This window comes from Oncorhynchus gorbuscha, linkage group LG03 (assembly GCF_021184085.1).
Source record: "Oncorhynchus gorbuscha isolate QuinsamMale2020 ecotype Even-year linkage group LG03, OgorEven_v1.0, whole genome shotgun sequence".
In the NCBI taxonomy this organism is placed as follows: domain Eukaryota; kingdom Metazoa; phylum Chordata; class Actinopteri; order Salmoniformes; family Salmonidae; genus Oncorhynchus; species Oncorhynchus gorbuscha.
In genome coordinates, this window is record NC_060175.1 from 41,996,777 (window position 1) to 42,024,372 (window position 27,596).

Sequence of the window (27,596 nt, forward strand, 5' to 3'; positions counted from 1 at the left end):
GGACAGCACAGAGTCATCATGTCAGGTAGTCCTGGGGCATAGTCCTAGGGCTCAGGTCCTCTGAGAGAGAGAAAGAAAGAGAGAAAGAGCTAATTAGAGAGAGCACATGTGGGGTGGCCAGTCCTCTTCTGGCTGGGCCGGGTGGAGATTAATGAGATGTCAAGGGCCACATGAGCACTAACGTGAAGTTCATAGGAGCACATACAATTTGGTGTCAAATGAAAGCTAAGAGTCTATGTTTTTTTTAAATGAAGGCGCGTCAATCTTTCAACCAATTTCCATCCTAAAATTAGAAATAAGCAAAGGCTTTGCTTAAAAGGTGTAAAAAAAATACACCAAAACACAATAATGTTGAAGTTGTTAAAAAGTGTACGTGAATGACTCACGTCGCAGAGTTATATAAGGTGCTATCATAATAATTTACTCTGGTAGTAAGTCATGTTACAGGTCGTGACATCCTAATCAGGTACTGATAATGCACTTGTATATCTATCATTGATAGGCGGCCTACTAGTACCATCTCTGGGTTGGCCCATTATCTCAACATCCTCCTTTTCATATAGAATTAACTTAAGACTTCATACAATTTTAACACCAGCCCTTATGAATATACCTATTTACAACATTATTATCATCTTTATTTTTTATAATTAACAAACATCAGTTCATTGTCCATATTAGAGGTCGACCGAATATGATTTTTCGATGCCGATACCAATTAATCGGCCAATTTAAAAAAATGTTATTTGTAATAATGACAATTACAACAATACTGAATGAACACTTATTTTAACTTAATATAATACATCAATAAAATCAATTTAGCCTCAAATAAATAATGAAACATGTTCAATTTGTTTTAAATAATGCAAAAACAAAGTTTTGGAGAAGAAAGTAAAAGTGCAATATGTGCCATGGAAAAAAGCTAACATTTAAGTTCCTTGCTCAGAACATGAGAACATATTAAAGCTGGTGGTTCCTTTTAACATGAGTCTTCAATATTCCCAGGTAAGAAGTTTTAGGTTGTAGTTATTATAGGAATTATAGGAGTATTTCTCTCTATACTATTTGTATTTCATATACCTTTGACTATTGGATGTTCTCATAGGCACTTTAGTATTGCCAGTGTAACAGAATAGCTTCCGTCCCTCTCCTCGCCCCTACCTGGGCTCGAACCAGGAACACATCGACAACAGTCACCCTCGAAGCAGCGTTTACCCATCGCTCCACAAAAGCCACGTCCCTTGCAGAGCAAGGGGAACAACTGTCACGCGGGACTAGGTGGGTGCAGGAATCAGACGCAGAGAGAGAGAGAGTAACTGAGTAAAGTGCTTTACTCTTGCACACCAAAATAATAAGACCAACACAATACAGGGCGCATGACACTATACAAGACAATCCAAAACCACAGGGTGTCAAGTAAAGAAAAGAAAATACATCACTACCTAACATGCACAAACGTAACATAAAGACAATCCCGCACAAAACAAGGGCGGGTCAAACTACTACATACAGGGAAGCTAATTAAACCAAAATACACACAGGTGAAACTAATAAGACAAAACCAAAAGAGAAACGAAAAAGGGATCGTAGCGGCTAGTAGGACGACGACCGCCGAGCACCGCCCGAACAGGCAGGAGAGCCAACTTTGGCGGAAGTCGTGACACCAAGTCTCAGAGCGAGTGACGTTTGAAACGCTATTAACGCGCACCCCGCTAACTAGCTAGCCATTACACATCAGTTACACCAGCCTAATCTCGGGAGTTGATAGGCTAGAAGGCATGAACAGCGCAATGCTTGAAGCATTGCGAAGAGCTGCTGGCAAAACGCACAAAAGTGCTGTTTGACTGAATGCTTACGAGCCTGCTGCTGCCTACCACCGCTCAGTCAGACTGCTCTATCAAATTATAGACTTAATTATAACATAATAACACACAGAAATACGAGCCTTAGGTCATTAATATGGTCAAATCCGGAAACTATCATTTTGAAAACAAAACGTTTATTATTTCAGTGAAATACGGAACCGTTACGTATTTTATCTAACAGGTGGCATCCAAAAGTCTAAATATTGCTGTTACATTGCACAACCTTCAATGTTATGTCATAATTATGTAAAATTCTGGCAAATTAGTTCGCAATGAGCCAGGCTGCCCAAACTGTTGCATATACCCTGACTCTGCGTGCAATGAACGCAAGAGAAGTGACACAATTTCACCTGGTTAATATTGCCTGCTAACCTTTCTTTTAGCTAAATATGCAGTTTTAAAAATATATACATCTGTGTATTGATTTTAAGAAAGGCATTGATGTTTATGGTTAGGTACACGTTGGAGCAACAACAGTCCTTTTTCACGAATGCATTACCGCATCGATTATATGCAACGCAGGACACACTAGATAAACTAGTAATATCATCAACCATGTGTAGTTATAACTAGTGATTATGATTGATTGATTGTTTTTTATAAGATAAGTTTAATGCTAGCTAGCAACTTACCTTGGCTTCTTACTGCATTCGCGTAACAGGCAGGCTCCTCGTGAGGCAGGTGGTTAGAGCGTTGGACTAGTAACCGTAAGGTTGCAAGATTGAATCCCGAGCTGACAAGGTAAAAATCTGTCATTCTGCCCCTGAACAAGGCAGTTAACCCACCGTCATTGAAAATAAGAATGTGTTCTTAACTGACTTGCCTCATTAAATAAAAAAAATGGCTAAATCGCTGTCCAGAAACACAGATTTCCGATTGTTATGAAAACTTGAAACCGGCCCTAATTAACCGGCCATTCCGATTAATCCGTCGGCCTCTAGTCCATTTCTTAACTTCTTTAGGATAGGGGGCGGTATTTTGACATACGGATGAAAAGCGTGCCCAAAGTAAACTGCCTGCTACTCAGGCCCAGAAGCTAGGATATGCACATAATTGGTAGATTTGGATAGAAAACACTTTAAAGTGTCTAAAACCGTTAAAGTAATGTCTGCGAGTATAACAAAACTGAAATGGCAGGAGAAACCCTGAGGACAAACCATAAAAATAAAATAAAAATCAGCATACCACTGATTTCAATGCCTGGCACTTTTATAATAGGGCGAAATCGTCCACGATTGCAGTTCCTAGGGCTTCCACTAGATGTCAACAGTCTTTACAAAGAGTTTCAGGCTGGTTTTTGGAAAAATTAGGGAGAAGTTGTAGTTTTTCTAAGAGGCTCCCATTTTCGCTGTAGTGTTTCCAAGCGCATGGCCGAGAGAGCGCGTTCTTTTTGTTTATCTCCGGTGAAGACGATAACAATTATCCGTCTTATATTGTGTTGTTTATTTGCGTATTAGGGTGCCTAAGGTTTGATTATAAATGTTGATTGACTTGTTTGGATAAGTTTATTGGTAACGTTTGGGATTCATTTTCTATGCATTTTGAAGGAGGGAAATCTAGTAGATTATTGACTGAAGCGTGCCAGTTAAACTGAGATTTTATGGATATAAAGAAGGAATTTATCAAACAAAAGGACCATTTGTAATGTAACTGGGACATTCCCTGTACACTCTTCGAAAGAAAGGTGCTATTTAGAACTTTAAATGCTTCTTCGGCTGTCCCCATAGGAGAACCCTTTGAAGAACCATTATTGGTTCCTTACTACAGAGGGTTCTACATGAAACCCAAAAGTGTTCTACCTGGAACCAAAAAGGTGCCGTCTTATGTTAGCCCTTGTCCTAGTGTAGTGCTCTGGCATGTTGGGGCACCTCTGGGAGCCCCAGGGCCTCTCCTTCCTCATCCACATCCTCCTAACGTTGTGAAGGCAAGGTTGACAGAGATGACGGGCCTGGGGGGATCTCCATAGTCTCCTCACAATTAGTCCTGCCCACACCATCCAGAGGATATTCACAGTCCACCCATTTCCTTCAATACTTTCGGCCCTTTACTTCTACTTTATAGGACGTTGCACTGATGTGTCTTATGCATGTGCCAAGACTCCATGTGGCATCCATTGCTTGAGGTGACAGGAGCACTCTAGCAGCTTTGCCTTTTTTTATTACAGGCATATTTTTAGCATGTTGGTCATAGTACAGTTTTGACGTCTCCTGATGTGCACACGTGTGCCTGCACATCCCTAATGACATTTGGTGTGAGGAGCTTGGGAGCTGTTTGCAGCAGAGAGCAAGTGCGTCTAGACATTAAACCCTGTGCAGGACTGCTACTGAACGCTTCGGTGGAAGTATTTCTCTATGCCAAAATAGCTTGCTTCACATCTTTGCCGTCCTGCATAGCCTTTGTGATGAAAGCCTTTCTATTTTCACAGCTGACTCAGCTTTCCCATTACTCTGACTGTGGTAGGTTGAAGAGGTCACATGATGGAATTCCCAGGCTTTCACTAACAAAGTCTTGACTCGTGAACTGGGGGACATTATCTGTAACTACACCACTGTCAGGTACGCCATATCTGCTGAACTGCTACTTACAACAGTCGTTGATAAAAGCCGCTGTTGTGTCAACCACTTTCTCCACCTCCCAAAAATCTGAATAGTAGTCCACTATAATAACAAAATGTACATTTTTGACTGTGAACAGATCCATTCTCACTTTAGGCCAAGGGCGTGCTGGTATGTTATGTGGCCGCAGCGTATCCTTTTGCTGCTTGGGTAGATTAGGTTGGCAGGGTAGTCTAGTGGCTAGACCGTTGTAGTAGTAACCGGAAGGTTGCAAGTTCAAATCCCCGAGCTGACAAGGTACAAATCTGTCGTTCTGCCCCTGAACAGGCAGTTAACCCACTGTTCATAGGCCGTCATTGAAAATAAGAATTTGTTCTTAACTGACTTGCCTAGTTAAATAAAGGAAAATACAAATTAGCATTGCATATGCTGCACGTGGCCACAAAGTTTGACCTTTCTTGGGCCAGAATAATGAGTCTCTGGATTTCCTGAGGCTTTTCTACCCCTGACTGCTCTACATGGATATGAGAGAGGGGCATAGAGTTTCTGGCACAACGACCCTGTCGCCTTGGTAGACGGCCTCTTCCTGCACTGTGAATTCGTCTCTGTACGTCCCTAACCAGTACCCTTCCTTGTGTCTGGCCAGCCTCTTAGGATAAAAGACTGCAGCGTTCGAGATGTCTTACCCTCAGCTGAATGAGCTTTGATAGCATGCCATGTTGGCAGGGAAATGTAAACCATGCTACTGGACAAAACATCTTGAAACTCAACTTGTAGAGCATACAGTCTCATTTGTCCGATATTGCAGGTGACTAGTTGTTATTAGTGCTGGCCTGGTCAAGAAATCTGCAATGTGGAGCTCTATTCCTTTTTGTAAACTACCTCTAATTGATAACGCTGAAGCTTTAGCATCATCCTTTGTAGTCGCTTTGAGGCAGACAGAAGATAACCTCCAGTGGCTTGTGGTCAGTGTGCACCGTGATAGACTCCCTGCCATGAAGGTATTAGTCAAAACGGTCACAAGCGAACACAATGGCTAGACACTTGTTTTCAATTTGGGCATATCCCTCCTCTATGGGTGTCAATGTGCTTGAAGCAAATGCAATGGGCTGCCCCTTCTGCAGGGGCTCTGCCCCTAGACCTTTGTCACTTGCATCACATTGTAGCATCACTTCCTTTGGAGTGGTCATAGTACCCAAGTATTTGTTGGTGTATATGAATGACTCACATTAGAGAGTTAGATAAGGGGCTAGCATAATCATTTACTCAGGTAGTAAGTCATGTCCGACATCCTAATCAGGTACTGATAATGCACCTGTATATCTATCATAGATAGGCGGCCTACTAGCTCCATCTCTGGGTTGGCATGATGCCCATTATCTCAACAGAAGTAAAGACCCCTGCCAACTAATATCAACATTTATATTTATTTTTGCTGAAATGATTTGCCTTCTGTAAGTTAAAAAATATCACAGTGTTACCAAACTCCAAATATCTTAAAGATATTTTCAAATTTCTCTCCCTCATAAGGAGATTGAATGAGATCTGTTACTCACTTGCCAGTCAGGAAAATAATTTAATAGAAGGTGAGGATAATCTTCTATGTCATTTAGCAATCCAAGGATAGCTATGTTTACGCCAAATGTACAAGAGGCCAATGTTGTCAGTCGTGGGCCAAAACCACATAACCATTTGATCTCATTTACCATAGACATTAATCCTTGTGAAACTGATATTATTTTTGGAGTGACTGCGGGTCCGAATTCTCTGGAACCCTCTTCCCAATAGCTAAAGTTCTGAAGCTTCTGCTCATGTGCGAGATTCTCTACTTTAATAAAGTTAGATCAAAGCTGAATCAATGTCTGCAAGATCACATAATGATAGTATTTTACCGAACATAATATAATAACAGAGTATAACGTTACTGTAAGACAAAAAAAATCCACTTAATTTCTTATGAGATTTTAGGATGATTGTGCAAATGGTCGCATTTTTCTCTTATGTGGCCAAAACTCAACCGTATGCACCACAGGGCGGTTACCTTCGAAATCACAGCCTATACCTCTTTCTTTTGTATAAATTGTGTTCCTAGCCATGCATGTTCATTGCCCATATCCCAGAAACACACACCCAAATACATGCACAAACACACACTCCCCTTATACAAATAATTGTCTGGTTTGCAGGATCTGTGACGAATTACTGACGCATGCATGTGGTTTCTATCCTCTCTCAGAGGTCATGGCCTCACTAGGGTTCAAGAATCCTGGAATATTGACCTCTCATAGCCATCTGCTGCTCTGTGAGACACATCTCCACATGCTTTGGAGGAACACAAACAAAGACACTGTAGAACCAGAGTCATGTCACAGACCCAGACCATGAGAACACAAAGGGATCCTGTGCAAATAAAAAAAATGAAGAAAAATGGTCACATGTGCCGATACAACAGGTGTGGACCTTACAGTGAAATGCTTATTTACAAGCCCTTAACCAACATTGCAGTTTTAAGAAAAATAAGTGTTAAGAAAGTATTTACGAAAATTAACTGAGGTAAAAAAAATATTAAAAAAATAGAAGCAACAATAAAATAACAGTAGGGAGGCTATACACAGGTGGTACCGTTAAAGAGTCAATGTGCGGGCCACAGCTTAGTTGAGGTAACTGAGGTAATATGGTTGTTGTGGGTCATGTAGGGTTAATTTACCTGATGAAGACCATTTTGGTAAAATGTTGTTTGTATAACACAGTAAGTTTTATAAATAATCAACTTTGGGTGCAGCAAATCATTCTATGCACCAGACCCAGACAAGTCTTAGGAAATCAGAGTGAATGTGTCCTATCTTCCTGTTAGGATCTCATAGAATTACTATGTTATGGAATGCCTATGATCTCACGCTACCACTATGTGTGGCCTCGGTAGCATCCGGCTCCTACAGTATAGAGGTGTTTTCATTGACAAAAGCCTATTGACAGGATACACACTTACACAGGTGGTCCTGGTGAGTCACAACAAACCTACTACCATTAGCTTTACATTCGTCTCCTACACCTCTCAACAGCAGGAAAAGGGAGTCTGCGTCACCATTGGTCTGAAATTCAGTGTTGTTAACGACGGCGATCTGTGGGAACATGCAAGAATGCTCTGAGGCACATCTGCACACACATCAGTGCCAAGAAAGTGTCTAAATATGAGTGTGTGCTCTCAGGAATGAGTGCGTGCCATGGATGGGTTTGTGCCGGTGAATACCACAATTTATGAAGGCCGGGGACTGTGATTAGTAACATGGTGCCTGGACTATTCCACTACGTGTGTTACCTTTATAATGTAGTCGTTTTAAAAGGAATGTAGACTGTGACTAAAGAGTCACATTATTTTGTTTGTGTGTAAAATGCATTCAATGCATAAAAGGAGGCTTAGGGACAGCCATATTAATAAACTGAAAAGGAGAAGAAAATGTCTCAGTCATTCAAATCTCAGTCATCAGCTATGCATATACAGTAGAGTAGACATTATGATGCTGAGAACTGAAGCCCACTTTAGTCTGGAAATGTACTTTAGAAATCACTGAAAAAAGTGGTGGCCACAAGTATTCTCCCAGTCTTTTCCTAACCTCTTTCATCCCCTCTGTGTCTCTCTCACCATCTCTCTCTCATCAGAACAGTCCCTCCACAGGGTGATGATGGCACTAGGCAGGACCTCGTTAGGGAGAGCCAAGTATATCAGTGTGGACATCGGTGGGGAATTTAGCATGAGTGGCCTTGTGGAGGTTAAGACAACACTAGTGGCTGTCCGCTGCGCTGTTAGGGACTTGTGATACTGCCAGTAGGGTTGACTTGTGATAGTGCCAGTAGGGTTGACTTGTGATAGTGCCAGTAGGGTTGACTTGTGATAGTGCCAGTAGGGTTGACTTGTGATAGTGCCAGTAGGGTTGACTTGTGATAGTGCCAGTAGGGTTGACTTGTGATACTGCCAGTGGGGTTGACTTGTGATAGTGCCAGTAGGGTTGGCTTGTGATACTGCCAGTAGGGTTGACTTGTGATAGTGCCAGTAGGGTTGACTTGTGATAGTGCCAGTAGGGTTGACTTGTGATAGTGCCAGTAGGGTTGACTTGTGATACTGCCAGTAGGGTTGACTTGTGATACTGCCAGTAGGGTTGACATGTGATACTGCCAGTAGGGTTGACTTGTGATACTGCCAGTTGGGTTGACTTGTGATACTGCCAGTAGGGTTGACTTGTGATACAGCCAGTTGGGTTGACTTGTGATACTGCCAGTAGGGTTGACTGGCACTGTCCATGTACTAGAAAGCGGGGTTTGGTTTGGCTGGTCTAGTAGTTAGAGCTGCCTATTTGCTGTCCATGGAGGCTGAAGATGCAGAGCCATTGGCAGGAGTTATAGGAGAAAGTAACTACGCTTGTTGTAGGCTAGAGAAAAGTGTCATGGATAGATTGATAACAGGAGAAATATAAGTCACTCTGGATAAGAGCGTCTGCTAAATGACTCAAATGTAAAATGAGAAGAACTAGTACTACACTCTTAAATTACAGCTGTTTACCTCAGTAGTAAAATACTATTTTTTTAAAGAAATAGTGCATTATCCTTCTGGGTGAAGGGTTAGACAGGGTAAGAACAATCAACTGTCATGCCTATCAGGTGACGGTAACCCAGGCAACAACTGAAAGCATGCAGTGGGAGAGTGTTCCTATCCAGACTCCACCCTCTGGTCTAGCCCTATGGATTGGAGAGTGGGAGTGAACTAACCTACAAAAGTTCCCTCCCTAAATCGAAATGAAACCACTGTGGAATGCACATACACTCCCTCTTACACACCCTCACACTCAGTCATGCCCGTCGATCAGGTCAATGCTGCTTCCTGTTTTTTTGCGAGTTCCCTCTGTATTGTCTCATTTGGCTAAATTGGGCTTAGTGAGAGCTCCTGAGGAGAGTGTACTGACAGAAGGCTGAGCAGAACAACATAGCTGCTTGAGAGGAAGGGCTCTTTGTAAACCTTTACAGGACTTTTTGAGTGGGTGAGTTTTGACGGTGCCCATGAGATCAGCCCCCAGGGGGGTTGTTGAGTAGGGGGTTAGGGGGAAGGGAGAAGGTGAGTGTGTGCCTGAGAGGTGAAGAGAGAATTTAATATTCCTTCCTCTGGACTGGAGCAACCCAAAGCAGACAGACAGAGACTCTTCCTGATGGATCTGAGGGTGAAACCATACCTAGAATTCCCTAAGACTGTTAAAGAGTAAACGTCACACACATCCTGACAAAGGAAAGGAGAAGGGCCTGGAGGAGCATGGAAGCACTGAGGGAGTCTTTTCTGCATTTGACCTTTCAGATGTCCACGTACAAGAGGGCCACTCTGGACGAGGATGACCTGGTGGACTCCACCGGAGATGAGATCTACCCCTCCTCTGCCATGCAGGTAGGCGCAACTATTCCTTTGTATAAACATTTTCGACAAACTCTGACACATGCCAAGCCTGTCTAGAGATGCACTCATTCTGCTTCTTTTGTTGTTATGTGATGATCTGCTTACATTGTATGACAAATTACATTCCATTCCAAAGAAATTCATAACCACTGAGCTAAACAACATTTTCTATTGTCTTTGTGAGGACTATGAGCGCCATGCTATTTCCTGACAGCCTGCTATTCTCTGTCAGCCATGTGCTACGTTTAACATTAAGGGCTACTTGAAGAGAAAGACTTCCATCTCAGGAGGAACCCTTTTATAAAACAAACTACCCTTTACAGCGGCCCATATAGTATCTGCATTTCTGGGTGCTTCAAAAATCCTGGATAATCAGTTGCAGAGCCCAGCAGAATACAACTGTCTTATAACTCTTCCCCTGCATTAAGTAGAGCAGAGATATATCCACAACTGATTAAGTAGGAGAATGCAGAACAACATACTGCACATACTGTGGATTGATGTTTTTTTTTATTATCATAGAAACAAACATATCAATAGATAGAGAAAGGTATACTGAAGACACTGTTGGCAAACATTTTAGAGGCTACAACAACAGCAGCTAACAGCAGCTACTGAAATCAAAACAGGTTTTTACAATGGACCTGCGCTGTCTTGAGTCAGTGGCATCACACATGTCTAACTACAAGTCTTCTCAATCGCACACATCAATACAGATTACAAGTTCAAACCCACCCGAACCTCAAAGTCTGGAGGATTGGGAAGCCTGTGGCGGCTTTGTCACCAGGGCTGCTCACATTCAGTGTGACATTTGAACTTTGCCTTAGTTAATGGGACTAAATCTAATTCTTTAACAGGTCTAGGATAAATGTTTTTTTGCGGTGTGTGTAAAGCTCAGTGAGAGGAAGCCACATTAATTGCTATAGTAATTGAGCAGTTCTAAAACTCAAGTGAGCTTTCAGTAAAACGCAGTCAGGCTGACATTTAAAAAAACATGACCATGTCCTAGTTCATCCATTGTGGTTAGTGCTCTGCCTTCCCCTTATCTGAGGCAGAGGCACAATGCATTTGAATGATGCCGGCTGAAGAACTATAAAGAAATAAACAAAATATGAATTCATGACCTTTATATAGAGGGGTGTTGAAAGGCATTATTGTGTGGAAGCCATTATCTATTGTAATATATCATGTGAGTCATTTCAACCATAACCAATACATTTTAGTCACACAGTATTAGCACTTCTGCCTCTGGTGTTCAGTGTGTCATCTATGACCAGAAAGAAGAAACCATTCATCATAGGATCATAGAACATAGAGTGGTTTGTTTGCCTGAGTACTGTGGTTAAGGGTTGTATACCTATCATTGTAACCATTACACACAGTAACCAGTGTATGTGTGTCTATGGAGATGACACTGGGGTGCTCATTGCTGTGTGTGTGTGTGTTTCTGTACAGGTGACACTGCAACATGGCCCTGGTCCCAGGTGTTGGGCTGAGAAGACACACACTGAAAGGAGGCTGTTGGTCTTAGTGTGTGCTCTGTCTGTTGCCTTGTTCTTCTCACTCATCACTGTCGGGATCTTCTACAAAGAGAGTGAGTGGCTAAGATTGTTAAGCCTGATTTGGCTAAATAATCCTGAGAAGAATTGACCAAACAATCTAGGTTTTCTCTTTTATGTTCATATAATCTGACAAAATGTTCCTGGGTACAAATCTTTACTGAAAGATTTTCTCAGCTCAGTATTCGTTTCCTTGTATTTTGAGAAGGGAAGCAAATGCCTCTTCCTCCTATTCAACCACCTATCAGCCCACATGACAAATCCCCCGCTGTCTGTTATGAGAACCGACACAAGAATGTGCTTTTACTACACCATTCACTTTCCACTCCTTTTATTCAGCTCCTGTTATTCATGATCCAAAGTCCAGTTAGTGCATTCTCATTCTGTCTCATGTCTATGTTGATCATTGATTGAAACATTTTGAACTTATTGTCCTTAAAGAAACATACACTTATGTACAACATAGCCTCAAACATAGACACGAGACAGAATGAGAATGCACTAACTAGACTTTGGGTCATGAATTATTATGCCTCTAAAGATATAAAGATGTTTTCCACATCTTCTCGCAAAATAACATAAAGGGAGTTGCCAAATGCCCCTTGGCTGTAAATCAGCATTTGCAACTAAGCCCTTAAAAATTCCAGAGCACTTTCTAATATAATACTGTATTATCCATCTCCTCATTCAGTCCAGTGAAAGAGAAAGAATACTCCCTGAACATCCGTTTACACTTTAGCTTTTACAGCCAGTTAATGGATGGCAATCACGTCAAAGCCAACGAATGCCCATCTTAGAACCAATGGCAGCATCGGACAATGGCCTGCTGAGAATTTACACAACCGTGCCACAACATTGTCTATGAGACAGGGAACCCAGAGAGATGGGCATGGCTGGGTGATTGATACGCTGCACCTGTGGAGAACATTCAGGTGTGACAGGTGCAGGCCAGGGGCAAGAGCAGTGCATCAGGACCAGCTGTTGGAACTGTGGGACAATGACTGACAGTAACCTCGTCTGTGGCACAACCTCTCGAGCCCTTCTCACTTCAATTTCACTGTTTATTTCTGTAGGCGTTTAGAGAAGGAAAAGTCATTTTTCTTTGAGGTTATATATTTTTTTCAGTAACCCGTTGAAAATAATGATTTCCATCCATGTCGTGATGTATTTTGAATTATTTATTGAACGACCTTGAAATATACTGGCTGTTTAAGAAAATAAATAGTGTTGTCCATGTTGAGGCTGAAGTAGCACAGTGCCTATAAGAGGTATCTGATACAGTATGTTTAGTTGTCTTGTCCCACTCCCTGTTGGCAGCTCACCCTGGTATGTGTCTGACGGAGCCATGCATTACTGTGGCCAGTGCTGTGATGGGAGCCCTGGACCACTCGGTGGACCCCTGCCATGACTTCTACAATTTTGCCTGTGGGGGATGGGTGAGGAACAACCCCCTCCCTGAGGGAAAGTCCCGCTGGGGTCCCTTCAGCAACCTATGGGAGCGCAACATGGCCGTCATGAAGCACCTGCTGGGTAAGGTTTCTCCTCACGGGGTGGGGTGTCCTTAGCTGCCCCTCTCACCCGTAACAGACTAGAGAAATATAAACAAACAGTTAGCTAGTTCTTATTGGCCCACTGTTCCCTATATTTTTGTTATCCCATTGTAATGTAAGATATGTTTGTTGAAGACTTAACTGTGAAACCTGTTGTGTTTGGCAGAGAACACCACCATGAAGGGGCTGAGCAAGGCTGAGAAAAAAGCCCAGAGGTATTACAAAGCCTGTATGAATGAGACTAAGATTGAGGAGTTAGGGGCTCAGCCTCTACAAGAGCTCATTAATCAGGTGAGTTCGCTCATCAAGAGGCATCCCCATCCAGTCTTCTGCCATAGCGCTATGCACATAGAAGCTATGTTTATGATGTGCTAATAGATGTGTAAAATGTTCTTTATGTTACACAGTTAATTACCCTAAATGTATCCAATGCCCTGATATAAAGGATCACCACCTCTCAGGTTTTAAGTGAGCCTCTCTCTGAAGGAGGTCATACATTTTTTCTTTCAGACGGGGGGATGGGCCCTAACCGGCTCCTGGGACAAGAACAATTTCCAGGAGGTTCTACGCACAGTGTCGGCCAACTACCGCTGCTCCCCATTCTTCACTGTGTTTGTCAGCACTGACTCCAAAAGCTCGAACAGCAATATTATCCAGGTGAGAGAAGAGCCAGTTGCCCCCAGTGGCTCAAAGGTTCAGTGGCTATAGGCCCAGTTACTCCCACAGGCCTCCTCCTCACTCCTTTAGCTTTTGATTCTATTTACATTCGTCAGAAAAATCATCAAACATCACTTATCCCCAGATCTGCTCAGAGAGGATTGACATATACATTTACATGCTATTTAAAAAAGATGTGCAAAGGGATATTAGAAATTGTAAGGTTAATCGAAGCTGCAGTATACTGTAGAGTAGATCCTGCAATACTATACTATCAAAGAAAGAGGCTCACTGCTGAGGGTGCTGAAATGTTTTAATGAAGTGTGAGATGGTAGTCATGAACTGTTCCTCGTACCTACAGGTGGATCAATCCGGGCTGGGGCTCCCCTCACGGGATTACTACCTTAACAAAACTGCCAATGCAAAGGTACTGACAGGCGGCAGCATTATGGCACTGTGGTGAATATGCTTAAATATTGTAGCATGATGACAGACAGGGTAAGGGAGGACATGAAATAGATCAGTGCCTTGATGCAGAGGCCTGATTAAATTAGGAAACTAACTTTATAAATGTGTACACTATACTGAGAAACTTATCTCGCTAGATATGTGTTTCATTAGGAATAGAAAATATCCAAAGCGGCAGTGCAAACCCTACAGTACCCCACTTGGACAGACCATGTCCAAATAATATAGAAAGAGTGTATAGCTCAGGGGATAACTCTGTGCTTGTAGTAGTCAGTATTTTCCTAGCGCTGGATTGTGTTTTTAAATGAATTTAACCAACATTTCTCCCCCTGTGCTTCCCACTTGGTCTCGGCAGTATCTGAATGCATACCTAGACTTCCTGGTGGAGTTAGGGGTCCTGTTGGGGGGCTCAGAGGAGACGTCCAGATCGCTTATGCAGGAGATTGTGGACTTTGAGACCACCTTGGCCAACATCACCGTACCCCAGGAGGAGAGGAGGGACGAGGAACTCATCTACCATAAGATCCAGGCAAAGGATCTGGCGGTCAGTACCCATCTCTCTATTGCTTCAGCTGATCTAAGCATCATGTTAACACCAGATATCCACCTGCAGTATCACTAGATACAAACCTACAGTAGATGACTCCCAGATTGAGATGTGTTAATGAAAGTGCAATTTGCATAGATTGTATTTTGGTTTAACAGTGCTTTCTGCAAGGTCTTTCTTACTGCTTTCTATTCATACCTGCCGATTAAAAAAGCTAAATATATATATATATATATATATATATTATCTGATAGGACAGGTGCACCAGTAGATATGTTGACAGTATCATTGTTTCTTTGTGTTTCTGTAGACCTTGGCTCCTGCGGTGGACTGGATGCCCTATCTCACAGATGTGTTTGCTCCTGTACCCCTCAATGACTCAGAGCCTGTGGTGGTGTACGCCAAGGACTACCTCCAGAAGGTCTCTGACCTCATTGCCAGCACTAACAAGAGGTTAAAACCACTTTCTATCCCTGCCTTCCACTCATTATTCATATTTGAATGGTGATGGACAGCACTATGTAATTAAGGTAACCATTGGGATGATAAGGTTTATGTAAGATTTCATATCGGTCCAGCAGTGATATTATTTGAGCAGCACAGGTGACATTGTAAAACATTATGCAAACTGAAGTGGCAAGAAAAAGTATGTGAACCCTTTGGAATTACCTGGATTTCTGCATAAATTGGTCATACAATTTGACCTGATCTTCATCTAAGTCACAACATAGTGTGCTTAACACTTATGGATAGGGGGCAGCATTTTCACGTTTGGATGAAATGCGTACCCAGAGTAAACTGCCTCCTACTCAGTCACAGATGCTAATATATGCATATTATTAGTACTATTGGATAGAAAACACTCCTGAAGTTTCTAAAACTGTTTGAATGATGTCTGTGAGTATAACAGAACTCATATGGCAGGCAAAGACCTGAGAAAAAATCCAACCAGGAAGTGGGAAATCTGAGGTTTTCAGGTTTTCAACTCAGCCCCTATTGAATATACAGTGGGATATGGGTCATCTTGCACTTCCTAAGGCTTCCACTAGATGTCAACAGTCTTTAGAATATTGTTTCAGGCTTCTACTGTGAAGGGGGGCTGAATGAGAGGGGAATGAGTCAGAGGTCTGCCAGCAGCCTCGGTCTCGTGATGCGCGGTCATGACAAAGTTACCTCTCGTTCCATTGCTTTTCTACAGACAAATGAATTCTCCGGTTGGAACATTATTGAACATTTATGATTAAAAACATCCTAAAGATCGATTCTATACATCGTTTGATTTGTTTCTACGAACAGTAATGACTTTTTGGAATTTTCGTCCGACATTTCCGCTGGACTTGCCCGCGCCTCGTGAGTTTCGATTTGTTTACTAAACACCCTAACAAAAGGAGGAATTTGGACATAAATTATGGACTTTATGGAACAAATCAAATATTTATTGTGGAACTGGGATTCCTGGGAGTGCATTCTGACGAAGATCATCAAAGGTAAGTGAATATTTATAATGCTATTTCTGACTTATGTTGACTCCAACATGGCGGATATATTCTTGGGTTGTGTATGTCGTCTGAGCGCCGTACTCAGATTATTGCATGGTTTGCTTTTTTTGTTGAAATCTGACACGGTGGTTGCATTAAGGAGAAGTATATCTTTAAATCAATAACACTTGTATCTTTTATTAATGTTTATTATGAGTATTTCTGTGATTTGATGTGGCTCTGTGCAAATTCATGGGATGTTTTGGAGGCAAAGCCAAATGTTTTTGGATATAAATATGAACTTGATCGAACAAAACATACATGTATTGTGTAACATGTTGTCCCGGGAGTGTCATCTGATGAAGAATATCAAAGGTTAGTGATTCATTTGATCAATATTTCTGCTTTTTGTGACTCCTCTCTTTGCTTGGAAAACCACTGTATGCTTTCTGTGACTAGTTGCTGACCTAACATAATGATATTTTCTGCTTTTGCCGAAAAGCTTTATTTAAATCGGACACGGTGGTTGGATTAATGAGAATTTTATCTTTAAAATGGTGCCTAATACTTGTATGTTTGAGGAAATTGAATTATGAGATTTCTGTTGATTGAATTTGGCGCCCTGCAATTTCATTGGCTGTTGGTTCCGCTAGTGGAACCCCAGTCCTAGATAGGTTAAACGAATAACACACCAATTATTGAATTGCTCTTGTCTATATTGAATACATCATTTAAACATTTACAGTGTAGGTTGAAAAAAAGTATGTGAACCCCTAGGTGTCACATTCGTTGAAAGGATCGGACCAAGGCGCAGCGTGGTATGCGTTCATTCTCTTAATTAAAAGAATGAACACCGAACAAACGAACAAAATAACAACCGAAACGTGAAGCTATACAATATAGTGCTGACAGGCAACTACACATAGACAAGATCCCACACCAGAAAGTGGGAAAAAGGCCTGGCTAAAATATGATCCCCATTCAGAGACAACGATAAACAGCTGTCTCTGATTGGGAACCATATCAGGCCAACATAGATATACAAAAAACCCTAGACCTACAAAAACCTTAGACATACAAAAACCCTAGACATACAAAAAAACTAGAGTACCCACCCTAGTTACACCCTGACCAAACCAAAATATATAGAAAACAGAGATATCTAAGGTCGGGGCGTGACACTAGGCCAATGACTTCTCCAAAAGCTCATTGGAGTTAGGAGTCAACTAACCTTTTATAGATGCCTTGCCCTATAAAAAACACTCACAAAATTAGAGTTTGCGATTCACAAGAAGAATTGTCTGATGTGAACCATGCCTCGAACAAAAGAGATCTCAGAAGACCTAAGATTAAGAATTGTTGTCTTGCATAAAGCTGGAAAGGGTTACGAAAGTATCTATAAAAGCCTTGATGTTCATCAGTCCACAGCATGACAAATTGTCTATAAATAGAGAAAGTTCAGCACTGTTGCTACTCTCCCTAGGAGAGGCCGTCCTGCAAAGTTGACTTCAAGAGCACGGCGCAGCATGCTCAATGAGGTTAAGGAGAATCCTAGAGTGTCAGCTAAAGACTAACATAAATCTCTGGAACATGCTAACAACTCTGTTGATGAAACACTAAACAAGAATGGTGTTAATTGGAGGACAACACGGAAGAAGCCACTTCTGTCAACAACAAAAAACATTGCTGCATGTCTAAAGTTTGCAAAAGTCCAGCTGGATGTTCCACAGCGCTACTGTCAAAATATTCTGTGGACATGAAACTACAGTTAAATTGTTTGGAAGGAACACATCACTATATGTGGAGAAAAAAAGGCTCACCAACATCAAAACCTCATCCCAACTGTAAAGTATGGTGGAGGAAGCATCATGGTTTCGGGGCTTCTTTGCTGTCTCAGGGCCTGGACAGTTTGCTATCATTTTGCAGGAGAATGTTAGGCTCTGTCCTCAAATTGAAGCTTAACAGAAGTTGGGTGATGCAACAGGACAACGAACCAAAACACAAAAGTAAATCAACAACAGAATGGCTTCAACAGAAGAAAATACGCCTATTAGAGTGGCCCAGTCAGAGTCCTGACCTCAAGAGAGCAGTTCACACCAGATATCCCAAGAATATTGCTGAACTGAAACAGTTTTGTAAAGAGGAATGGTCCAAAATTCCTCCTGACCGCGGTGCAGGTCTGATCCGCAACTACAGAAACGTTTTGTTGAGGTTATTGCTGCCAAAGGAGGGTCAACCAGTTATTAAATCTAAGGGTTTACATACTTTTCCCACCCTGCACTGTGAATGTTCACACGGTGTGTTCAATAAAGACATGTAAACATGTACTTTTTTGTGTGTTATTAGTATAAACATACTGTTTGTCTTATTATTGTGACCTCAATGAAGATCAGATCGAATTTTATGACTAATTTATGCAGAAATCCAGGTATTTACAAAGGTTTCACATACTTATTCTTGCCACTGTACATATATAATATAATATTTTGCTTCCTTTCCTGAAATGTTAATGTGATGAATGATGTAATGAATGAATATACTCCTACCTGTGCAGCGTCCTGAACAACTACATGATCATGAAGGTGCTGAGGAAGATGGTGTCCATCCTGGACCAGAAGTTCCAGGATGCTGAGCAGCGCTTCTTTGAAGTCATGTATGGAACCAAGAAGGTGAGAGAGAGAGATGGAGATAATGTCAGTGCTTTAAGCTGGCAGGTAAATGGGCAACAGACCTCAGATAAGAGTACTCAAAGGGACTGGCTTTTCCTGCTGCTTCAGTCAACAGAGTTAAGCTATATTTGCTTATAGCACAGATAAAAAATAAATGAGTGGCTGAAACTATGTTGCTATAAAGTACACTGTAAACGGAAATTTGCATAGATAGAACGTATTAAGATGTGCACTTGTCAGTAGCAAACTTAATTAAACAAGGAGCTGATAAGAAAATACTTTAGTAGCTATCACTGTCATCACTAGACACACATTAAATTGACCGGACAGCTTTTTCCCTTAGCTGTCTGCTGCTAACAGCTATCTGCTATGTTGTGTTGTGCTGTCGGGGTTCCAGATATCCAAACCCTTATCTGAGCTAGATTTCCATTGGGGTCACACTATTAAAACATACCAAGTGCTTTCTCGTCCTGTGTGTGCGTGTTTGCAAATGTGTGTGCAAAATTCCTGAGACCATGCACACTACACTATTAGCACCCCTCCCTTTCTACCTCTATCACTCCCTCTGTCATTATTTCCCCTTTATCTACTCCTATTTGTCTCTTGCTCACCCGTTTCCACTCTGTTGACCTCTTCCTTTCCCCCTGGCTGCATAGTCTCAGTTTGGATTCTAATATCTATAGTAGGAGAGGGGAAGTTGGGGGGCGAGAGGAGTGTTCTGTCATTGTTCTGTCATTGCCAATCTGAGAATCTCACAAAAACAACAGTCATCCCTTTTAGAGGGTTATGTGCTGTCTCCCTACACACTCTGATAAAGGCCTGGCTTCGCCTTGAGGTAAAGGATTCCAAGGAAATATTGTTTGCTTCATATGCAAAACCAACACTACTACTTCATGCTTGAGGGGCATTATAAAATCTAATACAGTTAAAGACTGATGCTGTGTTAGGATTATGCAGTGTTTTAAAGTATTTGTATAGTCTTTGTATAGTCTGAGAGACAGTGCTATCTTGTGTGTTTAGGTGATGTCAGTGTTTTTGTGTGTAGGTGGTGTAATTGTTTCCGGTGGTGTGGTGTCATAGTTCTCATGTGTTCAGTGTGATGTTTCAGAGCTGCACCCCACGCTGGAAGCTGTGCGTCAGCGACACGGACAGTGCCCTCGGCTTTGCTCTCGGGGCCATGTTTGTCAAAGCCACCTTTGACGAGGACAGCAAGGCCATTGTAAGTGTTTCAAGGTATCACCCACTCACACACTACCTCCACTGTGAGCTGCCCCTGGGTGAGATTCTGACATGCCTTTCCTTTTCCCTGTCTGTCAGGCAGAAGATATGGTCTCTGAGATCAAATGGGCATTTGAGGATAGTCTGAAGTATGTGGGCTGGATGGACCAGGAGACCAAAAAGGCAGCCAAAGAGAAGGTGGGCGAGACAAGTTGCTTTGAATAACTGCCAGAAATATGTTTTCCACTGTTAGAGTGAGGGAATTGTCATTACACTGACCTTCAAACTATGGAAATGTTTCTTGCCTCATAATTAACATGCTGTGTCTGTTACAGCTATAGCATTTCAATTGTATTCCATAAGAGATTGCCCGGCAGGACACATAAAGCATTGTCCACAAAAAAAAAAAAAGAACACCCTTGCCTTGTTTGCACTAACACTTGTCTTTTCCTGTCAGCACTGACTTTGCTGATAGCTACTTTTATCAAGGAAAAGTGTACTTACTATTACTGTGATATGTGGTTGTCTCACCTAGCTATCTTAAGATGGATGCACTAACTGTAAGTTGCTCTGGATAAGATTGTCTGCTAAATGACTCAAACGTAAATGTAATAGTCATTTTTGCTATAATGGTCATGTTTAGCGTAAGGCTCGTGAAACCAACTCTACAGTGCCATCTGGTGTTAGCATCTCTCTCAATTCACCTCATCTGCTCTGTTATAGGCTGATGCCATTTACAACATGGTTGGATATCCAAAATTCATCATGGACCCCAAGGAACTTGACAAAGTGTTCAATGATGTAGGTAAATATGTAATTAAAATAAATATGCATACTTCTGTTTTATGAAGTTGTCCATGTCATATGTTGATAAAAAATACACAACTCTTTGTTGTCTTACTGTAACCCTAGTATTGAGGAGGGTTGTCAATCTTGTTAGATATTGCTGCAGTCGGACCTAGTAGCACAAGCATTTTGCTACACTCGTAATAACATATGCTAACCATGTGTATGTGACCAATAGAAATTGATTTGCTCTTACAGTATCTCCTGTTTGCATTGCTTGTGTGTAAACCTCTTTCTCTCTCTAACCTGATTCCTCTCTCTTTCTCAGTTTGAGGTGGGGTCTGACCTGTATTTCCAAAATGTCATGCAGTACTACAACTTCTCTGCCAGAGTGACTGCGGACCAGCTGAGGAAAACCCCCAACAGAGACCAGTGAGTGTCTATAACCCGGCCCTCACCCTCCTGTTGCTCGCCTCTCCAGAGAGGAGGTCAAATGCTCTGACAGGGACAAATTCCCATTCTGACTCTAAGGAATACTGCCGGCATCCAGAAACGTTCCCCGGGAACCAATATCCCTCAGCTGTACTGATCCTTTTCTCTCACTACATAGCTGAGTAGCTCAGGGTTCTCATTCTTTCACACTGATCTGAAGTCAACAGCCTAGCAAAGGGGATAGGGGAGAGTCAAATACTGGTTTTTACCACCCTGATCTCAGACTTTTGTGCTCAGTTGGTGTTATATCCTATGTCTTGCATACACAGGTGGAGCATGACCCCTCCTACGGTGAATGCATACTACAATCCCACCAAGAATGAGATGGTGCTCCCAGCAGGAATCCTCCAAGCTCCTTTTTACAGCCGCTCTTGGCCAAAGTAGGTCCCTCTTCCCTCTTCAGCCTATACAGTTCCCTAATACATCCCAATTTCAGGCACAAATACAGGTACACCACATGTGCACGCCATACTTCATCAATTGTATACAGTATGTGTGTCTCCTTGAGTGTCTTCACATAGCCAAGAATTGAATTGCAAGTTATAAAATGCTTTTATTTACTTGAAAGGATTTTGAATCTATTTCCAGGGCCCTGAACTTTGGGGGAATTGGTGTAGTTATGGGACATGAGTTGACACACGCTTTTGATGACCAAGGTAAGATCTTTTATTTTAATACAGGTTGTATTGTCTTAATTCTTATTACTTTATATGGGAAATAAGAAGTTTTGCTACAAACTAAAATACAATTTTGTTTTAAATAAAGGCTGTATACTTACATGGCAGGGGAGACACTTTGATTACAGGGCGAGCTAACCCCTGCAAATTCACCAGAATCTCGACTGCATAATCTTGTCTGCCCTCTCTCTTTAAAAAAAAGAACTAAAAAATATTATAGGCTGTTGTAAACAACCCACCAAAAAACATCCCACCGAACGTGATACATTACGATATTAAATGAGTAATCCAGTTCTACGGCATATTTTTTATTTTATGTTAAAGGGAGGGAGTACGACAAGGATGGGAACCTCCGCTCCTGGTGGAAAAACTCGTCTGTAGAGGCCTTTAAGAAGCAGACCCAGTGTATGGTGGAGCAGTACAGTAACTACAGCATCAACAAAGAACCCCTCAATGGAAAACACACCCTGGGAGAGAACATAGCTGACAATGGTGGACTGAAGGCTGCCTACAAGGTGTGTATGATAGAGAGGTGTTGTTAGGGTGGGATAGAAGAAAGTAGAGTTGACAATATGAAGAGTAAGAGCAATTCAACTCATACACACACGTACTGTAAATGTGCAGACATTTCGGAATCATCAATGTGAGATGCAGTATTTGGAAGGTCAGAACTATGACACACGTTTCATGTTTTCATGTTCACTTGATTGGGTCATTGTGGGTCGTGTCTTTATTACTCTGTGGTGGAAAAAACGGGGTTGCCTACATCACAGCAAAGCCTGGAAATGCAACAGGTGGCTTGGTCAGCCTCAGAGCGAGCTCTCAAACATTCTTTCCGTCAAATGAAAGTCATAGGTTATGGAGCAGATGAGCCAATCATATGGCAGAAAGGGGGACCTGCATGAGCGCTGTCTGTTAGTGAAAACTGAGGAGGAAATAAAGCTGAGGGCGAGAGGAGGATAATGCATGCTGTCAGTAATATGACCCTTGTCTGCTTTGAAGGCTTATATGAACTGGATTGCAAAGAATGGAGAGGAGGCCACCCTGCCTGCCCTGGGGATGACCAATCATCAATTATTTTTTGTTGGATTTGCCCAGGTTTGTACAACTTAAAGTATATCTATGTCTGTGGCAAATGTAGTAATGCATTCTCTAGCATGCCTACCTGTGTTATGTATTAATTATAATGACCTATTACATTGATAATGTAAATTAAGGACTTTTCACTCTGAAATGCTTAATATGTGTGTCTGCATCCTGCTATATGTAGGTATGGTGCTCAGTTCGGACTCCGGAAAGCTCGCATGAGGGCGTCATCACAGATCCACACAGTCCATCAAGATTTCGAGTTATTGGCACCATCTCCAATTCCCATGAGTTCTCTGAGCACTTTGGCTGCAAGGCAGATTCCCCCATGAACCCTAAACACAAGTGTGAGCTTTGGTGATGCTTTGCTACCCATTTGTCGGTACGGCAGGTGGCAAAATGGGCATTGGGGATTTGGAGCAAAATAGAGGCAAAGTCTCTAAGGAAGGAGAGCATTTGTCTTGATACCACTAAAAATCCATCTGTTTTACCCACTTTACCCTTCTCAGGGTCTTTATGAGGGCTGGAGGTTGAACCAGCCCCAACTCTCTTCATAAAGACAATTTGTTTTAGAAAGCTGCCTCTTTTCCCCCAATGAAACTCTATGAAAATGTGCCTTTATGTTTATATAAAGGAGGAACAATTTTAACACTGGAAACCGAAGAAATTGTTATAAAAAAGGGAAAACTAATGGAACTTCTCTCAATCAGGTTGAGTTGTCATATGTCTTATTTTTCAACAGGAAGTGATATTTATTTTCTGTCGGTTTCTTTTTTAACTGTTACAATTTGTATCTGATCAATCCACCTCCATATGTTGTCTTCACTTATTGTATATTTTTAGACTGCAAAAGAATGACGAGTTGCAATTACTGGATTTGGACTGAAACAATATAATCCAGAGGAAACCGTCAATCACATCTAGAATACAAGTCAAGTAGATTGTAAAATTCATATTTTATTATTGCCCATGATTAACCCGATTCAATAAGCTATGTGTATGTCATTTCTGCATCAACAAACCTAATACAACATCATCATTTGTGTAAAGTCTGATTGCTTAATGTCTCCAGTTTATACAGTAGTGATGTTGTAAAGAAGTGATACTCCGAATTGCTGAATGCCTGATATGATAAGGGACATATTATTTGAATAGTTTTCAAACAGAGAATTCCTGAAACTTGTGAAGGATGTATTGACCATCGAACAAGTCACATAACAAAGTGTTTTCGCATTCTGGAGCTGCTCATGCATGACAAGGCTTTTGTGTCATAAAACTATTTTTCTAATCTAATAAAAATATTGTCAGCATTATTTTGTATGCCCATCTTTTTTCTTTGACTCGTCTGATGCTTCAAAGGGACTTTTTATAGTTGTTGATTCCAAAACAAATAAAAACTGTATCCATATATCAAAGAAAGTCTTTTTACTTAGAAAAAAAAGTATGTCAATTAATGTTTATTAACGACAGATGTCGCTGCACACAAACAATGCAGTACTGAGTACAGTACAATCCACTAGAACGTTTTGACTTCTCGGTCTTTGAATGTAAATACACCATTATCATTATGTGTACATATTACAGTACCTGAACCTGATTACATTTGTATACATTATTGTGCGGTTCTTGAGAACGACCCCATAAATGTAGCATGGGGCGGCAGGTAGCCTAGTTGTTAGAGCGTTGGGCCAGTAACAGAAAGGTTGATGGATCGAATCCCCGGGCTGTCGTTCTGCCCCTGAACCCACTGTTCCCCGGTAGGCCGTCATTGTAAATAAGAATTTGTTCTTAACCGACTTCCCTCGTTACTAAAATGATTTATTTTACACAGACACTGCAGTTAAAATAATAAATACCATGCATTCTTTAAAAATAGCAAAACGCATAGTTATTTATTAGAACAAGAACAATGCAGTGCTCATCGGTATAGTAGACTAGATGATTTTGGGCCACATGGATGCAACAAATTAAGCGTCATTTTCGATAGCTCTAGGTAAGCCGAACATACCCGTAATTGGACGAGAATTGTCGAATCGTCTGTCCTGCCGGACTGGAAGCGGCCACAACGCCATGTTAACGAAGTCTCTCATCTCCGTGGAAAAATGATCAGCTAGCTATAGAAAAATCAGTTGTTGATAACAAATGTTAAATTATCGAAGGAGGAAAGACACCGGTGACAGTGCTCGGAAGAACTGAACCGGATCTGTAGAGGTCCTGGACGGGCAAGGGAGGCAAACCTCCCACCGTCCCCATGAATAACACCATAGACCCGAACAGCGACTTTCCATGAAAAAAAGCTTTTCTGCGTTGCTAATAGCTAGCCCTGTCGGGAAAAGGATTTGCGGCCTGCTTCAATAATATTAAACGCTTGCTAGCTATATTTATGCAAGCTAGATATATTTTGTATCAGTATTTATTAGTGTATTGTTTTGTTTTTTTGCAATGAGTTTGCCGACGAAAATAGTCCCAAAACCCGCCACTGTCGCAGTAAGTGGACCTGGAACTGTCCCGTCTCCGTCGAGCCAACTGCGGGCTACCCTGACCTCCGTGTCTTTACCACCGGGAGCCCCAGGTGCTCCTCAGTCGAACGCCGTGCCGCCACCTCAGTATCCTTCATCGGCAAGAATGCCCCTGGCGTCCCTTGGTCAGGTATTCGGGGGAAACACATTTAGGTATCTAGCTAGTAACGTTATTGGTTGGGTGCGGGTTAATGACTGATGTTTCGAAGAGCAGGAGGGAACAATTAGCTAGCTAGGTAGTTAGCTAATGTTAGCTAGTTAACAGATTAGTAGCTTGTTGACTAACGTTACTTGCTAAACTAGCTAGGCAACGTAGCTAAACTGCACATAATTGATTTTGATGCATTTTGTTGACCAGTTACAATGTAATTTGAACGTGTGCATATGTGGATCAGAAACTGCTGGCTAACTAACATCACACTCAATTTGACGAGGTGGCGTAGGCTCAACTAACTGCTAGAGGGCCACCGGCTTTGTTTCGTTTACCGGCGGTAGCTAGCTAGCCAGCCACTTTCATATTAGAGAGGTAGGTTCATTTGCAACTGAAAACACGTAGCAGCGGCTAACTAATCCGCTAGCTTATTGGCTAACTATAGTATTGGGGGTAGTCTTTGTGAGAGATGAATGTTTTGGGTGGACCAGCTAACCAAATGTAGCCATCACCCTAAAACTGTAACATTAGTTATTCTTGCTAGCAAGTATGAGTGAATGTTAGCTAGTAGTAAGTTACATGGGCCTAGGATCCCCTCCCCGGTTTCCATAGAGGGATACTAACACCGGTTGTTATTTATCTATGTAGGAGGTAGTTGCACCGGGTAATAGATGACAGCCGGTGCAACACCGGTATGCCCATCTTGACAGGGGAGTGTCGCCAGGCATATGGTTGTTGGTAGCAATGTATGCTACGTTACTGTAGCACGATGGTACTAGTGTAATGAGTCTGATCCAGTTTGCTTTATATCTATTTTATTTGTAGGAAGGGATATGTTTAATTGTACATATTTCATGATTGTATGAATTATATTCAGTAAGCCCAGCTAGCTATTTCAAGTCACTGCGTACTGAGACTCGTGGCTTTTGGATTCTTTTGACAGCTACCTTTCTGTCCAGTTTGTGTAGCTTCAACATAATGTGGCATGATTGAAATATCATTTTTGTAAAAAAAAAAAAAAATGGATCAAGTGCATTTCCCTCACTTCAGAAACCCTTGGTCCCTGTCAACACTTTTGATCCCAGTGGAATTATTCTTCCAAATATGACCTCCTAAAAACAATTCCTTACTTGATTTTCACAGACTTTGTGAATATCAACTTTGAGTCCTAATCTATTTGAGATGGGTACTTGCTAATGGTCATTTTTTAAAGTTAGCATCTATCCTAGTGGCTTTTTATGATTGAAATCATAAGACGTTTTAATCTAATGTCCAGTCATAATGGAAGTATTGTGTACAGAGTAGAGTGCACATGCTGCTGTTTTGTGGTTGTTATTCATGCTATTCTGTGAAGTCGTACTGTCACCTCCTGTTTTATTTACAGCTCGGTGGAGGTGGTTTGAGGATTGGGTTGAATTAGCTTCCTGCTTCTGCCTATAACGGTGATGGTGTTCTTCAGTCCATGGTTTCTGTGGTATCCAGGGTGTTCCAAGGGTTTTAATTAGTGTATCTACACCACTTCATTCACATTGTAGGATGTTGGACTTACAAGCTCTGTTCAATGGTGCTCTGTCTCAGTGATCTCTGCATTGCTTGTTGTCTAGATTCATATTCATTAGTCTTTCATCTTGGTCAACTGTCTCCTTCATGCCCCAGGGTGCTCAGGTGGGACTGTTCCACAGTCTGATAATGGAAGATTCTTCAGGCCTCTTGCAGCTTTCATTTCTATTTTTTTATACTATATTTGTTTGTGAACTGGATACCTAACAGGTTTCATAACTTAATTATGCCATGTAACCACCACTTAGGCAGTATTGTTATAGGTTGAGCAAAGAAAGGTTTAGGCTACAACTGCGAGGTGACAGATAAGATGCATCAA

At 41.6% G+C, this 27,596-nt stretch overlaps 2 protein-coding genes and 1 long non-coding RNA gene across 15 annotated transcripts in view; 2 read left to right on the plus strand and 1 right to left on the minus strand.

Annotated features, from left to right (window-relative positions):
- Positions 1 to 24,357, plus strand: part of LOC124031390 (endothelin-converting enzyme 1-like) — a 30,357-nt gene extending 6,000 nt beyond the window's left edge. The window contains exons 1-19 of one of the 3 annotated variants that reach the window (XM_046342566.1): positions 9,247 to 9,456; positions 9,765 to 9,851; positions 11,316 to 11,454; positions 12,737 to 12,949; positions 13,136 to 13,260; positions 13,480 to 13,626; positions 13,988 to 14,053; positions 14,450 to 14,638; positions 14,952 to 15,094; positions 18,674 to 18,788; positions 19,897 to 20,007; positions 20,106 to 20,204; positions 20,730 to 20,807; positions 21,121 to 21,224; positions 21,554 to 21,664; positions 21,873 to 21,940; positions 22,286 to 22,476; positions 22,964 to 23,059; positions 23,232 to 24,357. In XM_046342566.1, the coding sequence (XP_046198522.1) occupies positions 9,765 to 9,851; positions 11,316 to 11,454; positions 12,737 to 12,949; positions 13,136 to 13,260; positions 13,480 to 13,626; positions 13,988 to 14,053; positions 14,450 to 14,638; positions 14,952 to 15,094; positions 18,674 to 18,788; positions 19,897 to 20,007; positions 20,106 to 20,204; positions 20,730 to 20,807; positions 21,121 to 21,224; positions 21,554 to 21,664; positions 21,873 to 21,940; positions 22,286 to 22,476; positions 22,964 to 23,059; positions 23,232 to 23,408 (2,259 nt within the window). In that variant the 5' untranslated portion in view covers positions 9,247 to 9,456 and the 3' untranslated portion in view covers positions 23,409 to 24,357. Of the gene's footprint in view, positions 1 to 9,246; positions 9,852 to 11,315; positions 11,455 to 12,736; positions 12,950 to 13,135; positions 13,261 to 13,479; positions 13,627 to 13,987; positions 14,054 to 14,449; positions 14,639 to 14,951; positions 15,095 to 18,673; positions 18,789 to 19,896; positions 20,008 to 20,105; positions 20,205 to 20,729; positions 20,808 to 21,120; positions 21,225 to 21,553; positions 21,665 to 21,872; positions 21,941 to 22,285; positions 22,477 to 22,963; positions 23,060 to 23,231 lie in introns of those variants that run through there. The other 2 variants (XM_046342565.1, XM_046342564.1) reach the window with 2 other exon arrangements.
- On the minus strand, positions 1 to 25,673 carry LOC124031393. The gene is made up of 3 exons (XR_006838117.1): positions 25,056 to 25,673; positions 18,666 to 18,760; positions 1 to 60 (listed from the first exon to the last, which is right to left on the minus strand). It is a non-coding gene; the product is annotated as an uncharacterized LOC124031393 (long non-coding RNA).
- The window catches only part of LOC124031388 (eukaryotic translation initiation factor 4 gamma 3-like), an 82,844-nt gene continuing 80,318 nt past the window's right edge, over positions 25,071 to 27,596 (plus strand). For all 11 annotated transcript variants that reach the window (XM_046342553.1, XM_046342554.1, XM_046342557.1 and 8 more), the window contains exon 1: positions 25,071 to 25,653. In XM_046342553.1, the coding sequence (XP_046198509.1) occupies positions 25,490 to 25,653 (164 nt within the window). In that variant the 5' untranslated portion in view covers positions 25,071 to 25,489. The remainder of the gene's footprint in view (positions 25,654 to 27,596) is intronic.